Genomic DNA, 19,377 nt, shown 5'->3' with positions numbered 1-19,377 from the left:
CAGTGTTCCTCCCAGCGCCTCCCAAACCAGCTCCCATTCCAGCCAGCCTCTATGGCAGACACCTCCTTCTCTTGCAAACAACACTATTTCTTTTTCTTGTTTTTTTTTTCTTTTTGGGTCACACTCAGCTATGCACAGGGTTTACTCCTGGCTTTGCACCCAGGAACTATTCCTGGCAGTGCTCAGGGGACCATGTGGGATGCTGGGAATCGAACCCAGGTTGGCCACGTGCAAGGCAAATGCCCTACCCGCTGTACTATCGCTCAAGCTCCAAACCACTCTATTTCTAAAGGAAGGTTCTTAACTGATTTCAACAGATACAAGGCTCATGGGCTAAATTCTAGTTGGATTTTATGTTTTTATTTCCTATGATGTGGAAAATCCTCCACAATATATTTTTGAGTGGAAAAAGTAGATGCTATTCATGCTATATGCATTTCTACTCACAAAGAATGGGGTCTGAGAAGATAGTCTACATAACACAGAGGTGCATTTCAGGGGGAACAAATTAAGGATTTGAGGTTTTGGGGAGTTTTCTGATTTGCTTTATTTTATGGCCACACCTGGCTCTTCACTCAGGGATTGCGCCTGGTTGATTGGGGCACCATATATAGTGCAGGGGATTGAACAGGGGTCAGTTACAAACAAAACAAGTGCTCTAACTACTGTACTACCTCTCCAGCCCAAAATAAAGCTTTTAAAAAGATACTATAGCCTTCATTCTTCATCTCTAAGGGGTGCCAAACTTTTTACTGATTTATTAATTGCATTATCCATGAATTATAGAAACTCATGTAAATGCCAAGTCATGATGATGAATTACTCTATGAAATAGCATTATGAAATGTAACTTTATATGCCAGAGTCCTTCTTAGGAATCAAGTTTGATTACTGTTGCAGATGGAGAGCAAGCATAAGAAAATTTGTTACAATATTCATAACACCTAATAAAATGTCTCCAAAATACTTCTGAAGACTTTTAGCATTACTTATATATAATAATTAACAAATTAACACATCTCTAGCCTTATAAACTGAGTATTCATATTATGGAGACAGAATAAGATTTTCAAGAGAACCTTTTTAATTAAAAATCCCATTTTGAATATCAATAATATATACTGTAACACAAAAAAGTACACAGTATTTACTAGAAACTGTATTTCTTCTTTGGGTAAAGTGTAAAGCAAGAAAACTGTCATAAAATTCAGAGGAAATAACTACATAGAGAAAATAAACTTGGAAAAAATATTGCAGCAATAGATGTACTAGTACCATACTTTTAAAAAAAGTTTTATTATTGAAGTCTCAGGTCTACCAGAGTTTATTACTGTCCCATTGGAGGATATAACAAACCAAAAACCACATAAAGTGTATGTCATCTGGCTGTTCATAAGGGTTGAGGACTAATTCTATACTGTTGGCTTTATAACTGACTTCCTCAAAAGTTTTCCTCCACACAAAAACAGAATGTAAACTAGGGAGATAGAAAAACCAGTTTAAACTCTCTATAAGGAAAAGTACCCATGCCTCACAGAAAAGACTGGAACATTTTGGTGCTCTGTTCTTATAATTTCACAGCCTTGCATAGCCCAGCCCGACCTCCAAGGACAATGCTCAATCCGATGCTCAAAAGCCAGTCTATAGAGGCTAAGAATTCTCTAATCAGGAGAATAAGGGCACATTACAGAATGTAGTGTGCTAGCCTTGAACACGGCCAACTGGGTTCAATTCCCAGCACCCCAACTGGTCCCTTGAGCCCTCCAGGAATGGTCACAGATTGTAGAGCCAGGAGTAAGCCCTGGACACTCTTGGGTGTGGCCCCAAAGCAAACAAACAAAAAAGAATTTTCTAATCAGGAAAAAAGGGGGAAAGTCATGGCTTTTCCTAAGTCATCCGTATAAAGCGGTCATTTAGGATCCCAATCGGTGAGCTGCTTCTATCTATCACACTGCAGCGAAACGGTATCTGGTTTGTAACCAAGGATGCTTCAGTCACCATTTGATTCAAAGACCTTCCAGCTGCTTGAACCAGTAACTTAGAAGTTCTGTTTCTACAATAGACTTCCTTCCCATTTATTATAGCTAACCTAGAGCCTAGAGAACAAGTGTATTTTTCTTTCATAATTCCCATTTCTCAATAAAATATTTTTCTTGCAGTATAAATTCCTAGAAGTTAACAGATGATAGGATAACATTATTCCAAATATTTAGTCAGACAAAACAGATGGATAGATAGGTAGACATTTAGGAGGGATAAATAGGTGGTATATAGAGATGGAATTGATAAGATAAAAGAGATACAGGAAGGACAGAAGGAGGTTACAGCGATTCATGAACAAAAGTGAGTATAAAAATTGGAGCTAGAGCAATGATAAAGCAGGTAGGATGTTTGCCTTGCATGCAGCCAAATTGGAACTCCATATAGTCCCTGGCACCGAGTTCCACACACCCCCCCCCAGTGGTCCCTGAGTGCAAAACCAAAAGTAAGCCATGTGCATTACCAGGTGTGGCCCCAAAACAAACAACAAACAAAAAGATTATGAGAGATGTCAAACACTATAATAGTAGTGGGTATGAATATTTCATTCCATTTCTAAAAATAAATTCTTGTTCTAATCCAAATACTAACTAGAAAGAAGTCAGTATAATTTTCAAAGGGATTAATGAATAATTGATAATATTGAAATAAGAAAGCTTTCCAACTAAAACAAAAATTAGAAACTTTAAGTACTCAGAAGTCATAAAATTCATTTGTTCTTGTCATACCTAGAAACACAAAACTCTAAAACTTATTATTCAAAAGATGAAAGTAGATCAAAGGGGAAAATAAAATATTAAAGTTTAACCTACAAGCATATCTCAGAAGGAACATACTTAGAAAATAACCTAATTTTATCGGCCTTTGTTAACATGCAATGAAATATCACATTTTAATTCTCAGATCAAAGAAGAGAAAACTCACAAAATCGAATGTTAGCGATAGTACAGATAAAGGACATTTTTAACACTACGAAGTGAAAATTGGGCTTTTTCACAAGGCTTGACACAGGAATAATCAAAGCTAAATGAATTATTTGTCCCATAACTTTCATACCTGAGACTTACTCACATACATCCTCTGGACATCACTAAAAAAATGTGGGTAATAGAATATTAACTGCAACATTGCTCCAACTAGCCATACTTCGTGAAAAAAAATAAATGAGGAGTTTTATAGAAACCCATCAAGAACTCTCTAAATCAAGTTAAGGCCAAGTTAAGTTCCTGAGAGATATCGGTGTCATAAAACCACTGCCACTGAAACATCTTTACTTCACACAAGCCATGCAGAGATCTTGTGCTATTCTCCAAATCCCACCCAAAAGAACTTCTTACACAAAAACAGCATGGTGGAATGTGGCAATTCCCAGGGGAAAGGTGGTGCCCTGTGTGGCTGCAGCATTTCACTTGAAAATCCAGGGCTAGAGCAATATAGTACAGCAGGAAGGGTATTTGCCTTGCACACTGCTGACCCGGGTTCCATCCCCAGCATCCCATATGGTTCCCTGAGCACCACCAGGAGTAATTTCTATGTGCAGAGCCAGGAGTAACCCCTGAGCATCACCGGGTGTGACCTCCCCCCCCAAAAAAATAATAAAAGAAAGAAAATCCCTCTTTTGACATGGAACTGAACTCTTCTCACAGTCTTCATTCCACTGATCACCCTCCCTAGCTTCTACCCCTCACCTCTGCTATGCTAGCACCACCAACCTCAACCCACAAAACTTTCTAGTTTCCATTCCCCACTCTAGTACAAACAGTAACACACAGCACGTCAAGGCATGCGGAGGGCCAAAAACACCCTCGGCTGTCACCAGCCTGTGAATATATGATGGGATCATAACAAACAAATGTGTAATATCAATAATATGTTAAATTTATAATACTATTGGGAAATTCCAGCAGAAAACCTGCTAGGGCAGGGAAGAGAAAGTGGCTAGTGACTGGGACCATAGCCTCAATCACAGACACCACTCAGTCATAGTGATTCCAAGCGTTAACTTTCATTGCAAAAAAGAACAAAGCAGCGAAAAAAGACAAAGAAAGTTTCAGTTAAGTTTAGAAATGTAAAATGTCCCTTCTGCTCTGCTCTTGAGCAATAGTACAGTGGGTAGGGTGTTTGCCTTGCATGCAGCAGACCCAGGTTTGATTCCCAGCATCCCATGTGGTCCTCTGAGCACCGCCAGGAGTAATTCCTGAGTGTGGAGCCAGGAGTAACCCTGTGCATCGCCAGATGTGACCCAAAAAGAAAAAAAAAAGCAGAGGGCACAAGGGCTGAAACTGTGCACAGAGCATGCAAGTGCTAGCTTGGAGCTCTCAGGGAGAGAACAAGGGGAAAAGGTTAGAGGGCTGAGGGGGGAGGCCCGAGCCTACAGGATTGGAGGCAAGAAATCAGGGAGGAAAGGTCCTCTGTTAAAGTCAGGGAATAAAAGGGGATCAGGAATTAGCATCAAGCTACAAGTCAATTATTAATCCCAGATCCAAGAAAGGGTTAAGAAAATCAAAACAAGGCAACATGCTCTAATTAAACATTTAAAGTGGACATTGATAACTCCAGCTAGTAAACTAAATTAGCATAGAAAGAATATGCAATGATCCCTAGATTGCCAATAGGCTCATTAAATCAAGAAAGCACTGTCCATTTTCCTCCTGTTGTTCATCGATTTGCTCGAGCAGGCCCAGTAACATCTCCATTGTGAGACTTGTTGTTACTGTGTTTGGCATAAAAAATACATCACAGGTAGCTTGCCAGGTTTTGCCTTGCGGGTGAAATACTCTTGGTAGCTTGCTGGCCTCTCAGAGAGGGGCGGAGGAATTGAACCCGGCTTGGATGGGTGGTGGCTTACAAGGCAAACGCCCTACCGCTGTGCTATCACTCCAGAGTCTAAAAAAAAAAAGACACTGCTGTGTGTGTTGTCAGTTCAGAAATATATCTAAAATAAATCTTCACATTGCAACCACTACTTAACTGTCCCGTCATTTATCGATTTGCTCGAGCGGGTCCAGTAACATTGTGAGACTTGTTACTGTGTTTGGCAAATCAAATACGCCACAGGGAGCTTGCCAAGCCTTGCCGTGCAGGTTAGATACTCTGGGTAGCTTGCCCAGCTCTCCGAGAGGGGCTGAGGAATCGAACTCGGGTCGGCCATGTTGGCTGCGTGCAAGACAAATGCCCTACCTGCTGTGCTATCACTCCAGCCCACTACTTAACTAAGATAATTAAATCTTACTGGGAGAAAGGGGATTACATAAATCTTTTCTTGGATTTCACGTACTCAAGAAATATCTGGTGTTCTCAACACACAGTGAAATACCTGCTGTACTCAAAGTGCATGGCTCAGGTCACGGTCATGGTGCTCCCATTGTTCATCGATTTGCTTGAGCAGACCCAGTAACGTCTCCATTATGAGAATTGTTGTTACTGTTTGGCATATCGAGTACATCACAGGTAGCTTGCCAGGCTCTGCCGTGCAGGTGAGATACTCTCAGTAGCTTGCCGGGCACTCAGAGAGGGGCGGAGGAATCGAACTCGAGTCTGCCATGTTGGCTGCATGCAAGGCAAACACCCTACCACTGTGCTATCACTCCAGCCCAATGGCTCAGGTACTATGAGCTAAAGGACAGCGGAATCTTTTTTTTTATGAGTGAAACACCATGAAATACAGTTGTAGACTTACAAATTTTTGTGCTTGGGTTTCAGTTATACAATGATCAAGTACCCATCCCTCCACCAGTGCCCATATTCCACCACCACAGGTCCCAGTGTCCCTCCCACGCCTCATCCCCCCCATCCATTCCACCCTGCCTCTATGGCAGGGCATTCCCTTTTGTTCTCCCTCTCTCATTTTGGGTCCTGTGGTTTGCAAGAGAGGCATTGAGTGGCAATCATGTTTGGTCTATACTCTACTTTCAGCATGCTTCTCCCATCCTGGGAGGATCCTCCCAACACCCTTTATTTGGTGCTCCCTTCTGTATCTGAGCTCCCTTTTCCCCCTAGCATGTGTGGCTGGCCTCCAAGTCATGGAGCAAAATTCCTGGTAATAATCTTGGCCCCTCTTGGGTGTTAGCCTCCTATTTTGTTACATTTACATTATGTTCCCCAGATGAATGCAATCTTTCTGTGTCTATCCTGCTCTTTCTGACTCATTTTGCTTAACATGATACTTTCCATGTAGTAACACTTGTATGTAAATTTCATGACTTCATCTTTTCTAACAGCTACATAGTACTCCATTGTGTAAATGTACCAAAGTTTCTTTAACCAGACATCTGTTCTCGAGCACTCAGGTTTTTTCCAGATTCTGGCTATTGTAGAGACTGCTGCAATGAACAAACAAGTGCAGATGTCACTTCGACTATACTTTTTTGCCTCTATTGGATATATTCCCAGGAGTGGTATTGCTGGATCAAATGGGTGCTCAATTTCTAATTTTTTGAGAATCGTCCATACTGTTTTCCGAAAGGATTGAACCAGTCGGCATTCCCACCAGAAGTGAATGAGCGTCCCTTTCTCACCACATTCACACCAGCACCAGTTGCTTTTTTTCTTTTGGAAGAGCTGGTTCTTCGAGAAAATAAATAAGATAGATAAACCACTAGCAACACTCACAAAGAAACAGAGAGAGAGAACCCTAATAAATCAAATCAGAAATAAGAATGGGGATATCACAACAGAAACCAAAGAAATTCAAAAGATCATCAGAGACTACTTTGAAAGTCTCTATGCCACGAAATAATAGAACCTAGAAGAAATGGATAAATTCCTGGATTCCTATAATCTCCCAAAGCTGAGTCAAGAAGATATAGAGTACCTGAATAGACCTATTAACATAAGGAAATTGTAATTGTAATCAAAAGTCTTCCCAAAAACAAAAGCCCAGGTCTAGATGGATTCATTAGCAAATTTTTCCAAACATTTAAAGAGGACCTATTGTCAGTTCTTCTCAAGCTTTTCCAAGAAACTGATAAAACAGAAATTCTCCCAAACAGTTTCTATGAAGCCCATATCTCTCTAATACCAAAAGGAAACAAAGACACCACAAGAAAAGAAAACTACAGGCCAATATCCCTGATGAACACGGATGCGAAAATTCTCAACAAAATACTAGCAAATAGAATTCAACAACTCATCAAAAGGATCATACACCATGACCAAGTGGGATTCATATTGAGGAAGCAAGGATGGTTTAACATTTGGAAATCAATCAACATAATCCATCGTATCGACAAAAGATAAAAATCATATAATCATGTCAATAGATGCAAAGAAAGCATTTGACGAGATCCAGCACCCATTTATGATGAAAACCATTGCCAAAATGGGGATAGAGGGGAATTTCCTCAATATAGTTAAAGCCATCTACTACAAGCCTACAGCAAGCATCATCCTCAATGGGGAAAAACTGAGAGCTTCCCTCCTAAGATCAGGGATAAGACAAGGATGCCAACTTTCTCCACTACTGTTCAATATAGTATTGGAAGTACTTGCAATAGTGAAGAAAAAGATATTCAGGGCATCCAGGTAGGGAAGGAAGAAATCAAGCTCTCACTATTTGCAGATGATATGATACTATATTTAGCGAACCCTAAAACCTCTACCAAGAAACTCCTAGAAACAATAGACTTGTATGGTAAAGTTGCAGGCTATAAAATCAATACCCAAAAGTCCATGGCTTTCCTATACACAAATAGTGAAAAAGAAGAAAGTAACATGAAGAAAACAATCCCATTCACAACTGTGCCCCAGAAAATCAAGTAACTAGGAATCAGCTTAACTAAGGAAGTAAAGGACCAGTACAAACAAAACTACAAAACCCTACTTTAGGAAATAAAAGAGGACATGAGGAAATGGAAAAATATCCCCTGTTCATGGGTGGGGAGAATTAACATTGTCAAAATGGCAATACTTCCCAAAGCACTGTACAAACTCAATGTGATCCCTATTATGATACCCATGACATTTTTCAAAGAAATGAGGCAAACACTCCTGAAATTTATATGGAACAATAAGCCCCTACGAATAGCTAAAGCAATTCTTGGGGAAAAGAAAATGGGAGGGAGCGATAGCACAGCGGTAGGGCGTTTGCCTTACAAAAGGCCAACATGGCAGACCCGAGTTTGATTCCTCCGCCCCTCTCGGAGAGCCCGGCAAGCCACCAAGAGTATCTTGCCCGCACAGCAGAGCCTAGCAAGCTACCCGTGATATATTCGATATGCCAAACACAGAAACAAGTCTCATGATGGAGACGTTACTGGGCCCACTTGAGCAAGTCGATGAACAACCTCCCTAACTTCAAGCACTACTACAAAGCAGTAATAGTTAAAACAGCATGGTACTGAAACAAAGGCAGAGCTGTAGATCAATGGAACAGGGTTGAATATACTGACATCTCCCCCCAATCATATGATCATCTAATCTTCGATAAGGGGGCAAGAAAAGTGAAGTGGAGCAGGGAAAGCCTCTTTAACAAATTGTGCTGGCAAAACTGGATGACTGCGTGCAAAAAAGTGGGCTCAGATCTCTGCCTAATTCCATGTACAAAAGTAAGATCAAAATGGATTAAAGACCTCAACATCACACTGGAATCCATAAAGTTCATTGAAGACAAAGCTGGCAAAACCCTCTATGATATTGAAGTTAATGGTATCTTCAAAGATGTCACGCCACTGGCCAAGCAAGTGAAAACAGAGATAGACAAATGGGACTATTTTAAACTAAGAAGGTTCTGCACCTCAAAAGAAACAGTGACCAAAATACAAAGAAATCTACAGAATGGGAAAGGATATTCGCCGAATACACATCTGACAAGGGGTTGATATCAAGGATATACAAGGTATTGGTTGAACTCCACAAGATGAAAACATCCAACCCCATCAAAAAATGGGGCAATGAAAAGAACAGAAACTTTCTCAAAGAAGAAATCTGAATGGCTAAAAGGCACATGAGAAAATGCTCCACATCATTAATCATCTGGGAGATGGAGATCAAAACAACAATGAGATATTATTTCACACCACAGAGACAGTGGCATCTTTAAGCTTACAGCTGAGAGGGGACCTAAAGGCTTCTGTTAGGAGCTACACATGTGTCCCCTCAGTGACTTAGAAAAAATGAGAGTGAGTGATCTGCTATTGGCTAAGGTAAACTTGAGCTGTGCCTCTGAGCTTATAGTTCACCTCAGTCAGGGTCAATTCCTTTGTACCCATCTAAGTATGAGTTTTTCCTCACAGCAAATGTGCTGTGACCTGGCACACAAAGGGTGGGGACCACATGACATAAAAGACCCTACTACTTCCTCTCTCTCCTACATGTGAAGAACTCTGAGTAACTAACTCTTCATCTCAAAGAGGGACTCTTTCACAGAAGATTTTCCAAGAGCCCCTTTTCCCTATTATGCAAAATTTCTCTGCTGTACTTCGGATTTAGAACCTAAAACATCATCTATTTAGGGAGACACTGGTCCTTTCCTTTATGGTCGTGTGGAATTTCACCCAGGCAAAACTTCACTCTGATTTGCAGAGTCTGTGGGACCAAGTTCAGAGAGAGAGCTTTTCTATCAAACCCCAACAAACAAGCAGCGCACCTGTGAGGTATGCACTGTTTCATGAGATGACACTTAGTCTTAGCTGTTCTACTCAGATATTTCAAAGGCTATACAGGACCTGTGACGTGAATTTCAAGATGCAGAAAGAGTTCATGATCCAGAGTTTGGGAAACCTTGTATGAGACGATTACCCAAGAAACCCCCAAAGAAGTCATTATTTCTGGAGAAACTGGGAGGAAAGTTTCTCACAGGCCTCTAAATTTCTTTCCTGGAAGGTTCTAGAAAGGGTCAGATTAAAAAGATACTTTATTTGGACAGCCATATCCTTGTCCTCTGGGAGGTTATGACTTCATCTACACACACAAGAAAAGCCCTCTGTACACACTTCAGTCATTGAGCAAACAGTGCCAGCATCATGAGACATGATGATAGAGCTCACAGAGGAAGGCTGCCTGGAGTAGGACGTAGGTGTACCTTACCCAGACTCTGCTCTGAGCAAATTTGTGAGGAACGAAAGGAAAGGTGCAGACTCCTTGATGGGTTTGTCTCCTGTGGTTTTGAAACTTTTTTCCACTCGGGATTTAAAGAGTCAAAGTACATGTGGAACTAGAAAAATAATTATTACACTCACTAGATTCTAAAAAGTCTACTGCAAATCATGTCAAATGATCATTTTACAAACGATGAGAAATTAGAAACACTTATTTGGCCTGCTGAGCCTCTATAATACGCAGGGTGATGAGACCAGCATATGGTTTTAGAAATAGAAACCTCCAACTTTTCACTTAACGTTGTGATGAAAAGGTATTTTCTTTTAAAGCCAATCTATATGTTAAAATCACAAATTAGAAAAATTAGACCCAAAATAAATTGAAGAAGTAGCATAGTAATGCATAGGCGGCAAAATAAAATTTATTGAGGACAAATTTTGTTCATGCTATATGATGAAAACCAATCTGAATCAATGTTGTTATTTTTCCCTGTATATTCATATTTTTCGATTCAGTTTCCTAACTAGTCATTAAGGAATAATGATGGGGGGAGAAGTGAAGTTTTTGCTTTTTGACAGTCTTGAAGAATATTTTAGCGTTTTCATAGAACCACACCAAACACATGCTAGGATCATAACACAGTGAGAAGCACATTTGTCATGAATGTGCTTTCCACGTTGGAAGTTACAGGCATCGTTGCTTCTAGCCTTCGTAAGACATCATTATTACTTTCGTATGATTTATGGCTGAAAGTATGAGAGATGGTGCAAAAATCCAGTGCCAAATTCCCATATGGCATATAACACAAGCCAAGCTGCGAGAAACTCATAAATGTGGGTAGATCAGTTTCACCAAGGAAAGAAGCAAAAGGGTTCCAGAGTCTGGGCAGGAAACTAGCCAGATAATTTTTTATAGTCATGTAATTCCAAAGCAGCAGTAATGAATGTGCTCCTGTCCCTGGACAGACAATGCTTGAGTTAAACAGAAGGGCGGGCAGCAAGAAATCAGGCAGGCATGATTTGGGACACTATCCATCAACTCTGTTTATCCTTTGGTAAATCCCGTAGAATGCAGCTGAAGTTGATATCATTATTTTAATGATGTCAAAAGAAATGAAATGTTTCCTTCAAGTCCCAATGAATATAGAAATGCCTAAAATTCCAATGAATTATTATAGGAAAGTAAATCACTTAAAAAGCTATCCATATAGAATGCTGAAACATATCAACCCAAATCAGTAAGAAAATAACACATCATGGAGACATTGTCAAAACACATTTCTAAGATTTTAAAAATATCTTTGGACAAATTTGGAGTTCTGCTTGAACATTTTAAATTATTCATTCAAAACTGATAATGGGGCCACAGCAATAGTACAGCAGGTAGGGCGTTTGCCTTGCACGTGTACGACCTGGGTTTGATCTCCGGCATCCCATATGGTCCATTAAGCACGGACACGAGTAATTCCTGAGTGCAGAGCCAAGAGTAACCCCTGCACATTGCTGGGTGTGACCCAAAAAGAAAAAAAAATACCTGATATGGCTCCTAAACAAAAAGCTTGAGGAAAGTGAAAGGAATTACAAACAATATGTCCTGCCACAGAGGCAGGGTGGGATGGGGGAGATGGGGGGTGGGAGGGATACTGGGATCCGTGGTGGTGGGAAATGGGCACTGGTGGAGGGACGGGTATTTGATCATTGTATAACTGAAACCCAAGCACAAAATTTGTAAGTCTACAACTGTACCTCATGGAGTCTCACTAATAAAAATTAAAAAAAGAAAGAAACATCAATAGAGCCCTAATTAGAAAGAAGGAAGCGGAAGTTAGCTGTACTGAAAAAAGACATATGTGAACTTCTTTAGGTCCTGAGAAAGTAGAAAAGAGAGTGACAGAAGCGAGGAGGGTCTACTGAGGGCATGGGACACAGCAAGCCCTCTGACAAAATCAAGTCTACAGACTAAAACTTGTTCAGATCAGTAGATTTCAACTTAAACTATTTGAAAGCCAGAGTGAGGCACTAGGGTTATGCTTTGGGGAGGTCTGGAGTATTAGATCGCCAGAAGCCTGAGCAACAGGAAGCCTAACTGGAGGGCTGAACAACTGAGGAAGATGAGCAAGCACTGGAGAACTGGACTGAAAAAGGAAAGGACAACTAAAGCTGCCATGAGACTTTAGACAGGGTGGACCATGACTTAGTTTCAAATTTTGCAAAGGGGGATAAGATGGAATAATGACATGCTTTCATCACAGAAAACCCCACATGTAGCTATCTGGGGCAAAAACTAAGGAAAACTTCATAATGAAGCATGCCCAACCCATTAGGTAAAAAAAGATGTTCAATTCTGTGTCAAATAAGTATTATTAAATGTATGTGTGAAGTTGGGTACCAGAGGTCTTCGGTTGCCGGGGCTCTGCTTGGGGCGGGGAGGGAAACTCAACTCGCCCCTCTCCTAGGGGCCCCAGTGAAGGCAGCCTGGCGTGCAGGCAGGAGACTGTGTTGCTCTCTTCCAGGAGCTTGGTTTTATAGTCTCTGGAGTGTACCCAGCCACAGCCATGCTCAAGGCCACTCTCCACACGCTAGAATGAGCCTCACGCATGAAGGAACCGGCAGAGGAACCAAGGTGCGCAGGTCCAGGGCTGAGATCTCCAAGCCTGCTCAGATCAGGACTGGGCTCCCTCCACCCAGATCCCCTATTTTCCAGTAGGTAGGCATCACACCAACTGCCCCCTGCACCATATAATTCCATCAATGGCAAAGACCCAGAGACTATAAAACAAAGCTCCTGGAAACACCCGGCCGCCTAGGCAGCCGCATGATTCCTTATAGTCTAGTTCTTCTCAGAGAACCCAGCAGGCTTCCAAAAGTATCCTGCCTGCATGGCAGAGCCTAGCAAGCTCCCGTGGCATATTCGATATGCCAAAAACAGTAACGATGATGTGTTTCATTCCCCTAACCCTGAAAGAGCCTCTAATGCAGCATCTTTGGGAAGGATGAGTAAGTAGAGGCTGCTAAAATCTCCGGGCTAGGACGAATGCAGACATTATGGTGCCCACTTGAGCAAACTGATGAATAACAGGATGACAGTGATACAATGATGTATGAAGTTAAGGATTAAGATAAAAAATACATCAATGGATCAATGGGAGTGAAGTGGGGAGTGGCACAGGACTGGGGTCCAACTAGTGGGACAGGGGGAACGGGAAAGAAACAAGGTCGGAAGGAAACCATGATCAAAATAAAAAGATTAATAATTGCTGCTATAGAGAAGAAGCTGCTGAGAGGAATTTCTACAGAGAATGGAGGAGAGAAACCTTCTTCCCTCATGGCTCCACCCTGCTTGGTAGGGCCTTGACAGACAGCTACTTTCACCCAGTGCTGCTCAGGGCTCCCTGTGTGCTCTGGGATCACTCCTGGTCACACTTAGGGAACCACCTGTGGTGCCTAGACTCTGGATTCTGATGGGTTCAGCCTCCTGTAAGGTCTTGCTCCCTGTACTCTCTCAGACAGCAACTCCTTGAAGAGAGCAACCCCTGGGAATCTTATCAGCAGATCAGAAAACAAGCAAAACACAACAGGCTCTTACCTTCTTGTGATTCTTATAAACATTCCTGTGGGCAAATCCCTTCCCACAAAGCTTGCACTTGTAAGGCTTATCCTCACTGTGGATTACTTTGTGGGCCCCCACTTGATCAAGTCTCTTGAAAGATTTATTACATATCTCGCAATTATAGGGTCGTTTTTCTGCCAAAAGGAAAAAAATAGAATTGAAAGAATTGATACACACACACACACACACACACACACACACACACATATATATATATAGAGAGAGAGAGAGATTTATAAAGAGAAGGACAGAAAGAAAGGAAACAGCTTTATCTTGTATTACTTCTGAGGGTTAAAAAAAATAGAAATACGATCAAAACAACTGAAAAAGAAATCTCCCCCACCCACCTGTCAGAGAAGAGATTTTATTAAAAAAGAAACGTGAGCTTCTTTCTCCACAGGTCCACCTATAAACTAAACGTATGGTGGGGCTTCCATATAAAGACAATGTTCTGCCGAGAGACAGCTCAGAGGGCAAGAGGACACGCTTTGCACTCGGAAACCCTGTTTGGTTCTGGCACTGCATGGTTCCCTGGTTGACAGTGCATTAACCTGAGAATGGCTTTGAATATAAGGAGGTAAAGCCCCCAAGCTAAAAAAATGTATTTGATTAATTAAACGTAAAATTAGAGGTTTTAATCCATGGAAAACAACAGATGGAAACTTTCAGGTGAAAACATGTCTTGACAGACATGCATTTTAATCGGCGCACAGCTCTGAGTTGAGGCTGCAGGCAGAGGTGAAGCCCAAATTTGCCTCTCCCAGGCACATGGGCTCCATGCAGACGCAGTCGCCCGTTCTCAGCAGAAGGCACACGATGAGATTGCTCTGTAGATCCATATTTATATAATCCTCATGGAATGTTGACAACTACACTGAAAGATGTTAGTTTCAAACAAACCATATCTGAAGGCCACCAGTTTTTGATCTCCTGTTTTCGTTTGCCAAAATATCTATTTCTGTCTCCAAACAAACAGAATACTCAAAAAACATTCTTACTTGAATGCTCTCAGATTATAGACATCCTAAGCTCCTAAAAGAGACCTCATAAATCAAAAATTATTTTCAGAGCTGCTTTTATTTTTAAATCTGTAGAACCCAAGCTTGCTTAAAATAAAACAAGGACTTCAAAAAATTTATTTTAAAATGTATTGGTACATGTCTTGGTAGCATTTTAGCAACTTTAACACAGAAGCATATAGGAATGTAGAAGCTATAATTTTGAAATCTTCCTAAGTATCAGATACTATACTAGTATATTATATAAACAATCTCATTACATCTTCACAGTGATGTTGAAAAGAACTGGTATCAGGTGAGACAAAAAGAAAGCTCAAAAAGAAATAGTAAAAATTAAATGATGATTCTGAAAATCATCAATAAAATTTTGTCTAATTTCCTATGCTTTATCCAAAGGAAATTGAATTCTATATCTCTGTACAACTTTACTTTAATACACTGACAACTCAAGGAACATCTTGTTCCAAATCATATGGCTAGTCAACGGTCAGGCTACAATCACTATCTAGAACTACTGACTTCTCGGAGCTTCTACAAATGACAAGTGAATCTTTTGTGGTGATTTCAATTTAAAAAAATGAAAATAGTTTCTTTTACCTGAGTGGGTGATCATATGACGTTTAAGCTGGTTAGCTGAAATAAATTTCTTCATACATTCTTGACAATCAAATACCTCATGAATCTGAAAATGGTTACACTGAATTAAACTGACAGTCAGTAAATTTAAGCTTACATAACAGTATAAATAGACACATACCATTGAATAATAAAACTATGTAAGTCAGCCCTTCAGGATTTCCTCTATTATTGAAAGTCCTATAAGCCTGAAAAATGTGACACTACAAGAAAGTATGATTGTACATTTTTTTTGACTGCACACTTTTAAAATATGGAATGGTTGACCTATTTAGGGCATGCTAAATTTATGTTCTTTGCAAAAAAAAATACCTGTCATAGATTAACTCCTGGTTATGTATAAATTTTGAGATGAAAATAGGTAATATTATGAGGTCAACAGTTTCTAAATCTGGATAATTCAGAACAAAACATTAATCACTGTGAAAAACAAGGAGAATCACAAACACACAAGGCATTAACCTCACAGAAAATCTCACAGTATAAGAAGAGCCTAATAAAAAGATAAAAAATATCATAATGGCAGAGGACATAATTCAGGCAAACCATTGGTTAATATAAAACACAACCGAATATTAACCTTGGTTATTGCCTCCCAGACACTAAATCAAAGAAATGAACTGAATTGCATGAGAAGGCTACGCTGAATGTGTTATCAGAAACTACATACAAAGTTCTAGGAGGAATAAATGGCAAGAAATATTATACTGGGAGTGTTGATTATCCTTAATGAGCACCAATACATTTCAGAAACGGTTTTGGTGAAGTCACATTTTGTTTTCAGCTTCATTTTAGGCAAAACCCACAGCATTAAATCCAGACAAGTTTCTTCTGTGGGAAACCAAAGCACCAAGGACATCCCTTGGGGTGGGGATTGGGGGAAAAGGGCGTGCGGGGTTGGGGGGCAGATGGAGGTAGGGTGAAACCACTTGAGAGTGAAAAATCAAAGCAGAGAACCTCCCTGCACCAGCACTCAGTGACAACGGCTCCTAGCTCTAGGCTCCCTGGGTCTAAGTGGCCAGAAGAACTCAAGGGACAGGAGGGGCAACTGGGGAAAAGGCTGAGAGATTGCAGGTCTGTGATTGGGCCTTAATCCTATGCCCCACCGTAGGGTGGCTCTGATTTCCCACCTGCCCTCTTCTCTGTCGGATCTGACTCTGGAGGTGCCAGCTCAGCTGCAAGAAGCAGGGGTAAAGAGGGAGCCAGGGTGACAGTGCAGTGGTTAGGGCATTTGCCTTCCACGTGGCCAACCCAGGTTTCCTCCCTGGCATACCATATAATATGGTCCCCTGAACAGCACCAGGAGGAATTCCTGAAGTAACCCCTGATCCTCATGAAGTGTGACCAACAAAAACCAAAACTTTTGTTTGTATTGTTTTTTGAAATAATGAAGAAGAGTAGAAGAAGAGAAACCAAGCAGAGAAGGAAGATAGTATTCCACAGGATGGAGTGGAAAGTAACTCAGTAAGAGGATACACAGAACCCGGAGGTTGTATTGGTCCCCAGAAAGCAGGCTCTCAGCAAGTATTCAGAAGTCAAGTTTCACAAGAGTACAGTACATAAAACTTTCGGTCCAAGACGAAAATGTCTCTTCAACTATCAACTATCAGTGGCTTAGGTAGAACATATATATTTAATGAACAATAATATGATATTTAATGTTTAAAGATGGAGAACTTTTATAGTACCAGAGAGTCTCCTCAAAAGTGCTAAACCTTCAAGTCAAATACAAATACATTCACAGATATGTCCCTAAAATATTGTGGGTACCGTTCCAGAGCACCCCAATAAGGCAATTTGAATTTCACAATAAATCACCCAAAATTTTGGGTTTCCCAGTCCATATAAAAGTCCTGTTTGAAACAAGCTATAGCCTATTAAAGGTGCAATAATGTTACATCTTTTAAAATGCATATTATTTTCATTTTTTAAAAAAGTTCATTAATTAAAAATTGTTAAAAATTTAAAAATTTTAACTGGAATATAACTGATGAAATCTGCCAAATCACTCGCATTTTCCTTTATGAAAGACTTCTCTGCGGCATGCAGAGGTGTTCAGTAGAACTTGTTTCAAAATTGTAATCAATCCTCTCAAGTCCTTCCACTTGTGTATCAGCTAAATTTAAGGCGATATTTCCCACTCCTTTGTCATCTTCCTTTATTCTCTGTTGCATTTTCAGTGGTGCTCAGGGTCTTGACAGGCATTAGGAACCACGGTTTTTTTGTTTTATTTTGTTTTGTTTTGTTTTTTTGCTCATCACTGAGAAGCAACTGACCCAACCAGGTTTAAGCACAAATAACAGCAATTCAGTGACCCACCCCTTCAGGGTCCACTTCTAATTCCAGATCCCTGCTACTTCCACCTTGGAAGGGCTCCTCCCTTCTGACAGACGATTCTCAGACATTATCAGGGTGTCTGAGAATTCGACTAAGTTAGACACAATCTCCCTCAAGATAACTTCCACTTCCACAAGATGAAGGGCTCCGCCTCCCAGGAGGGCCCTCCACCTCAGACGCAGGCTGTGCATGCGGGTTGCACCTGTGCTTCTGACCCCCAAATCAGAGGTTCCCAGGACACCGACTCCAGTTTGCATAATTTGCCCTGTGATTGACAGACCACAGGAATGTCTGTTTACTCCCTAGTAAGTGGCTTATTACAAAGCATGTTATTAAGGAACAGCTTGGTGGAAGAAACGTGTAGAGTGAGATATTGGAAAGGGTGCAGAGTTCCTATCCCCTCCGCAGAAGGAACCTTCCCAAACCAGAGACTAAGTTCCTTCTTTTGGTGTTTACGGAAGCTTCGTTATTTGGGCACAACCGATTACTCAATGGCAAATGACCAACTCCCAAACATTCCGCTCTCCGAGGGCCAAACCTCTAATCAAGGGTCTGGTTCTCCTAGAGACCTGACACCTCATCAGGTGTTTCCCGGGTCACTTTCACGAGCAGAGACCTGAAAGGACAATTCCTCATTGGAGGAATTCCTATCTATGGCAGACATAGGCTTACTATATAATGTAGCACTGTCCTCCCATTGTTTCATCAATTTGCTCGAGCGGGCCCAGTAATGTCTCCCTCGTGAGACTTGTTGTTACTGTGTTTGGCATACCGAATACATCACGGGGAGCTTGCCAGGCTTTGCTGTGAAGGCAAGATACTCTCGGTAGCTTGCCAGGCTCTCCAAGAGAGGAGGAGAAATCGAACCCGCTAGGCTGGCCAGCTGCGCGCAAGGCAAATGCCCTACTGCTGTGCTACCGCTCCAACACTATATAATGAAAAGCATATTTTATTTAAAAATATAAAAAGCATATGTGTATACTATATATACTATACATATAGTATGTATAATGTATATATGTGTATATATATATATATATATAATATAGCACAGCGGGTAGGGCGTTTGCCTCGCATGCAGCCGATCAGGGTTCAATTCCTCCATCCCTCTTGGAGAGCCCAGCAAGCTACTGAGAATATCCCACCCGCACAACAGAGCCTGGCAAGCTCCCTGTGGAGTATTCAATAAGCCAAAAACAGTAACAAGTTTCACAACGGAGATGTTACTGGTGCCCGATGAACGAGAGGACAGTGCTACAGGACAGTGCTCTCTCTCTCTCTCTATATATATATGCATAATGTATATAATACTGTATATATGTATATATATAATGTATATAATGTTTGGGGCCACACCCAGCAATGCTCAGGGGTTACTCCCAGGAATTATTCCTGGCAGTGTATAGGAGACCATATGGGATGCCATAGATGAAATCTAGGTTTGCCGAGTAGAAGGCAAGTGCCCGACCAGCTGTCCAATCTCTCTAGCATTACAACATGTGGTTTTTTAAATAAGAATGAAAAGCCAAAATTGCTCCTGATCTAAAGGCCAAATGGGTGTTCGATGAGTAGTATGAAAACAAAATTAGCCTCTTGGTGTCTCCAACAGATCTCTAGGGACCAGGTAAGTTCATGAGAAGAACTATTTTCAACCAAATCTCTTCATTTCTACTGCATAATCTCATAGTTTATATACTCC

The 19,377-nt window shown here is 40.9% G+C and overlaps 1 protein-coding gene across 1 annotated transcript in view; it reads right to left on the bottom strand.

Moving 5' to 3' along the window:
• The window catches only part of PRDM5 (PR/SET domain 5), a 192,342-nt gene that overhangs the window by 65,849 nt on the left and 107,116 nt on the right, over window positions 1–19,377 (bottom strand). Inside the window, exons 9-10 of the mRNA XM_056116900.1 lie at window positions 15,303–15,387; window positions 13,663–13,820 (exon numbers count right to left, since the gene is read on the bottom strand). Coding sequence (XP_055972875.1) covers window positions 13,663–13,820; window positions 15,303–15,387 — 243 coding nt within the window. The remainder of the gene's footprint in view (window positions 1–13,662; window positions 13,821–15,302; window positions 15,388–19,377) is intronic.

This window comes from Sorex fumeus, unplaced genomic scaffold (genome assembly GCF_029834395.1).
Source record: "Sorex fumeus unplaced genomic scaffold, SorFum_2.1 ptg000033l, whole genome shotgun sequence".
Lineage (NCBI taxonomy): Eukaryota > Metazoa > Chordata > Mammalia > Eulipotyphla > Soricidae > Sorex > Sorex fumeus.
This window is presented reverse-complemented; position numbering and strand designations above follow the sequence as displayed.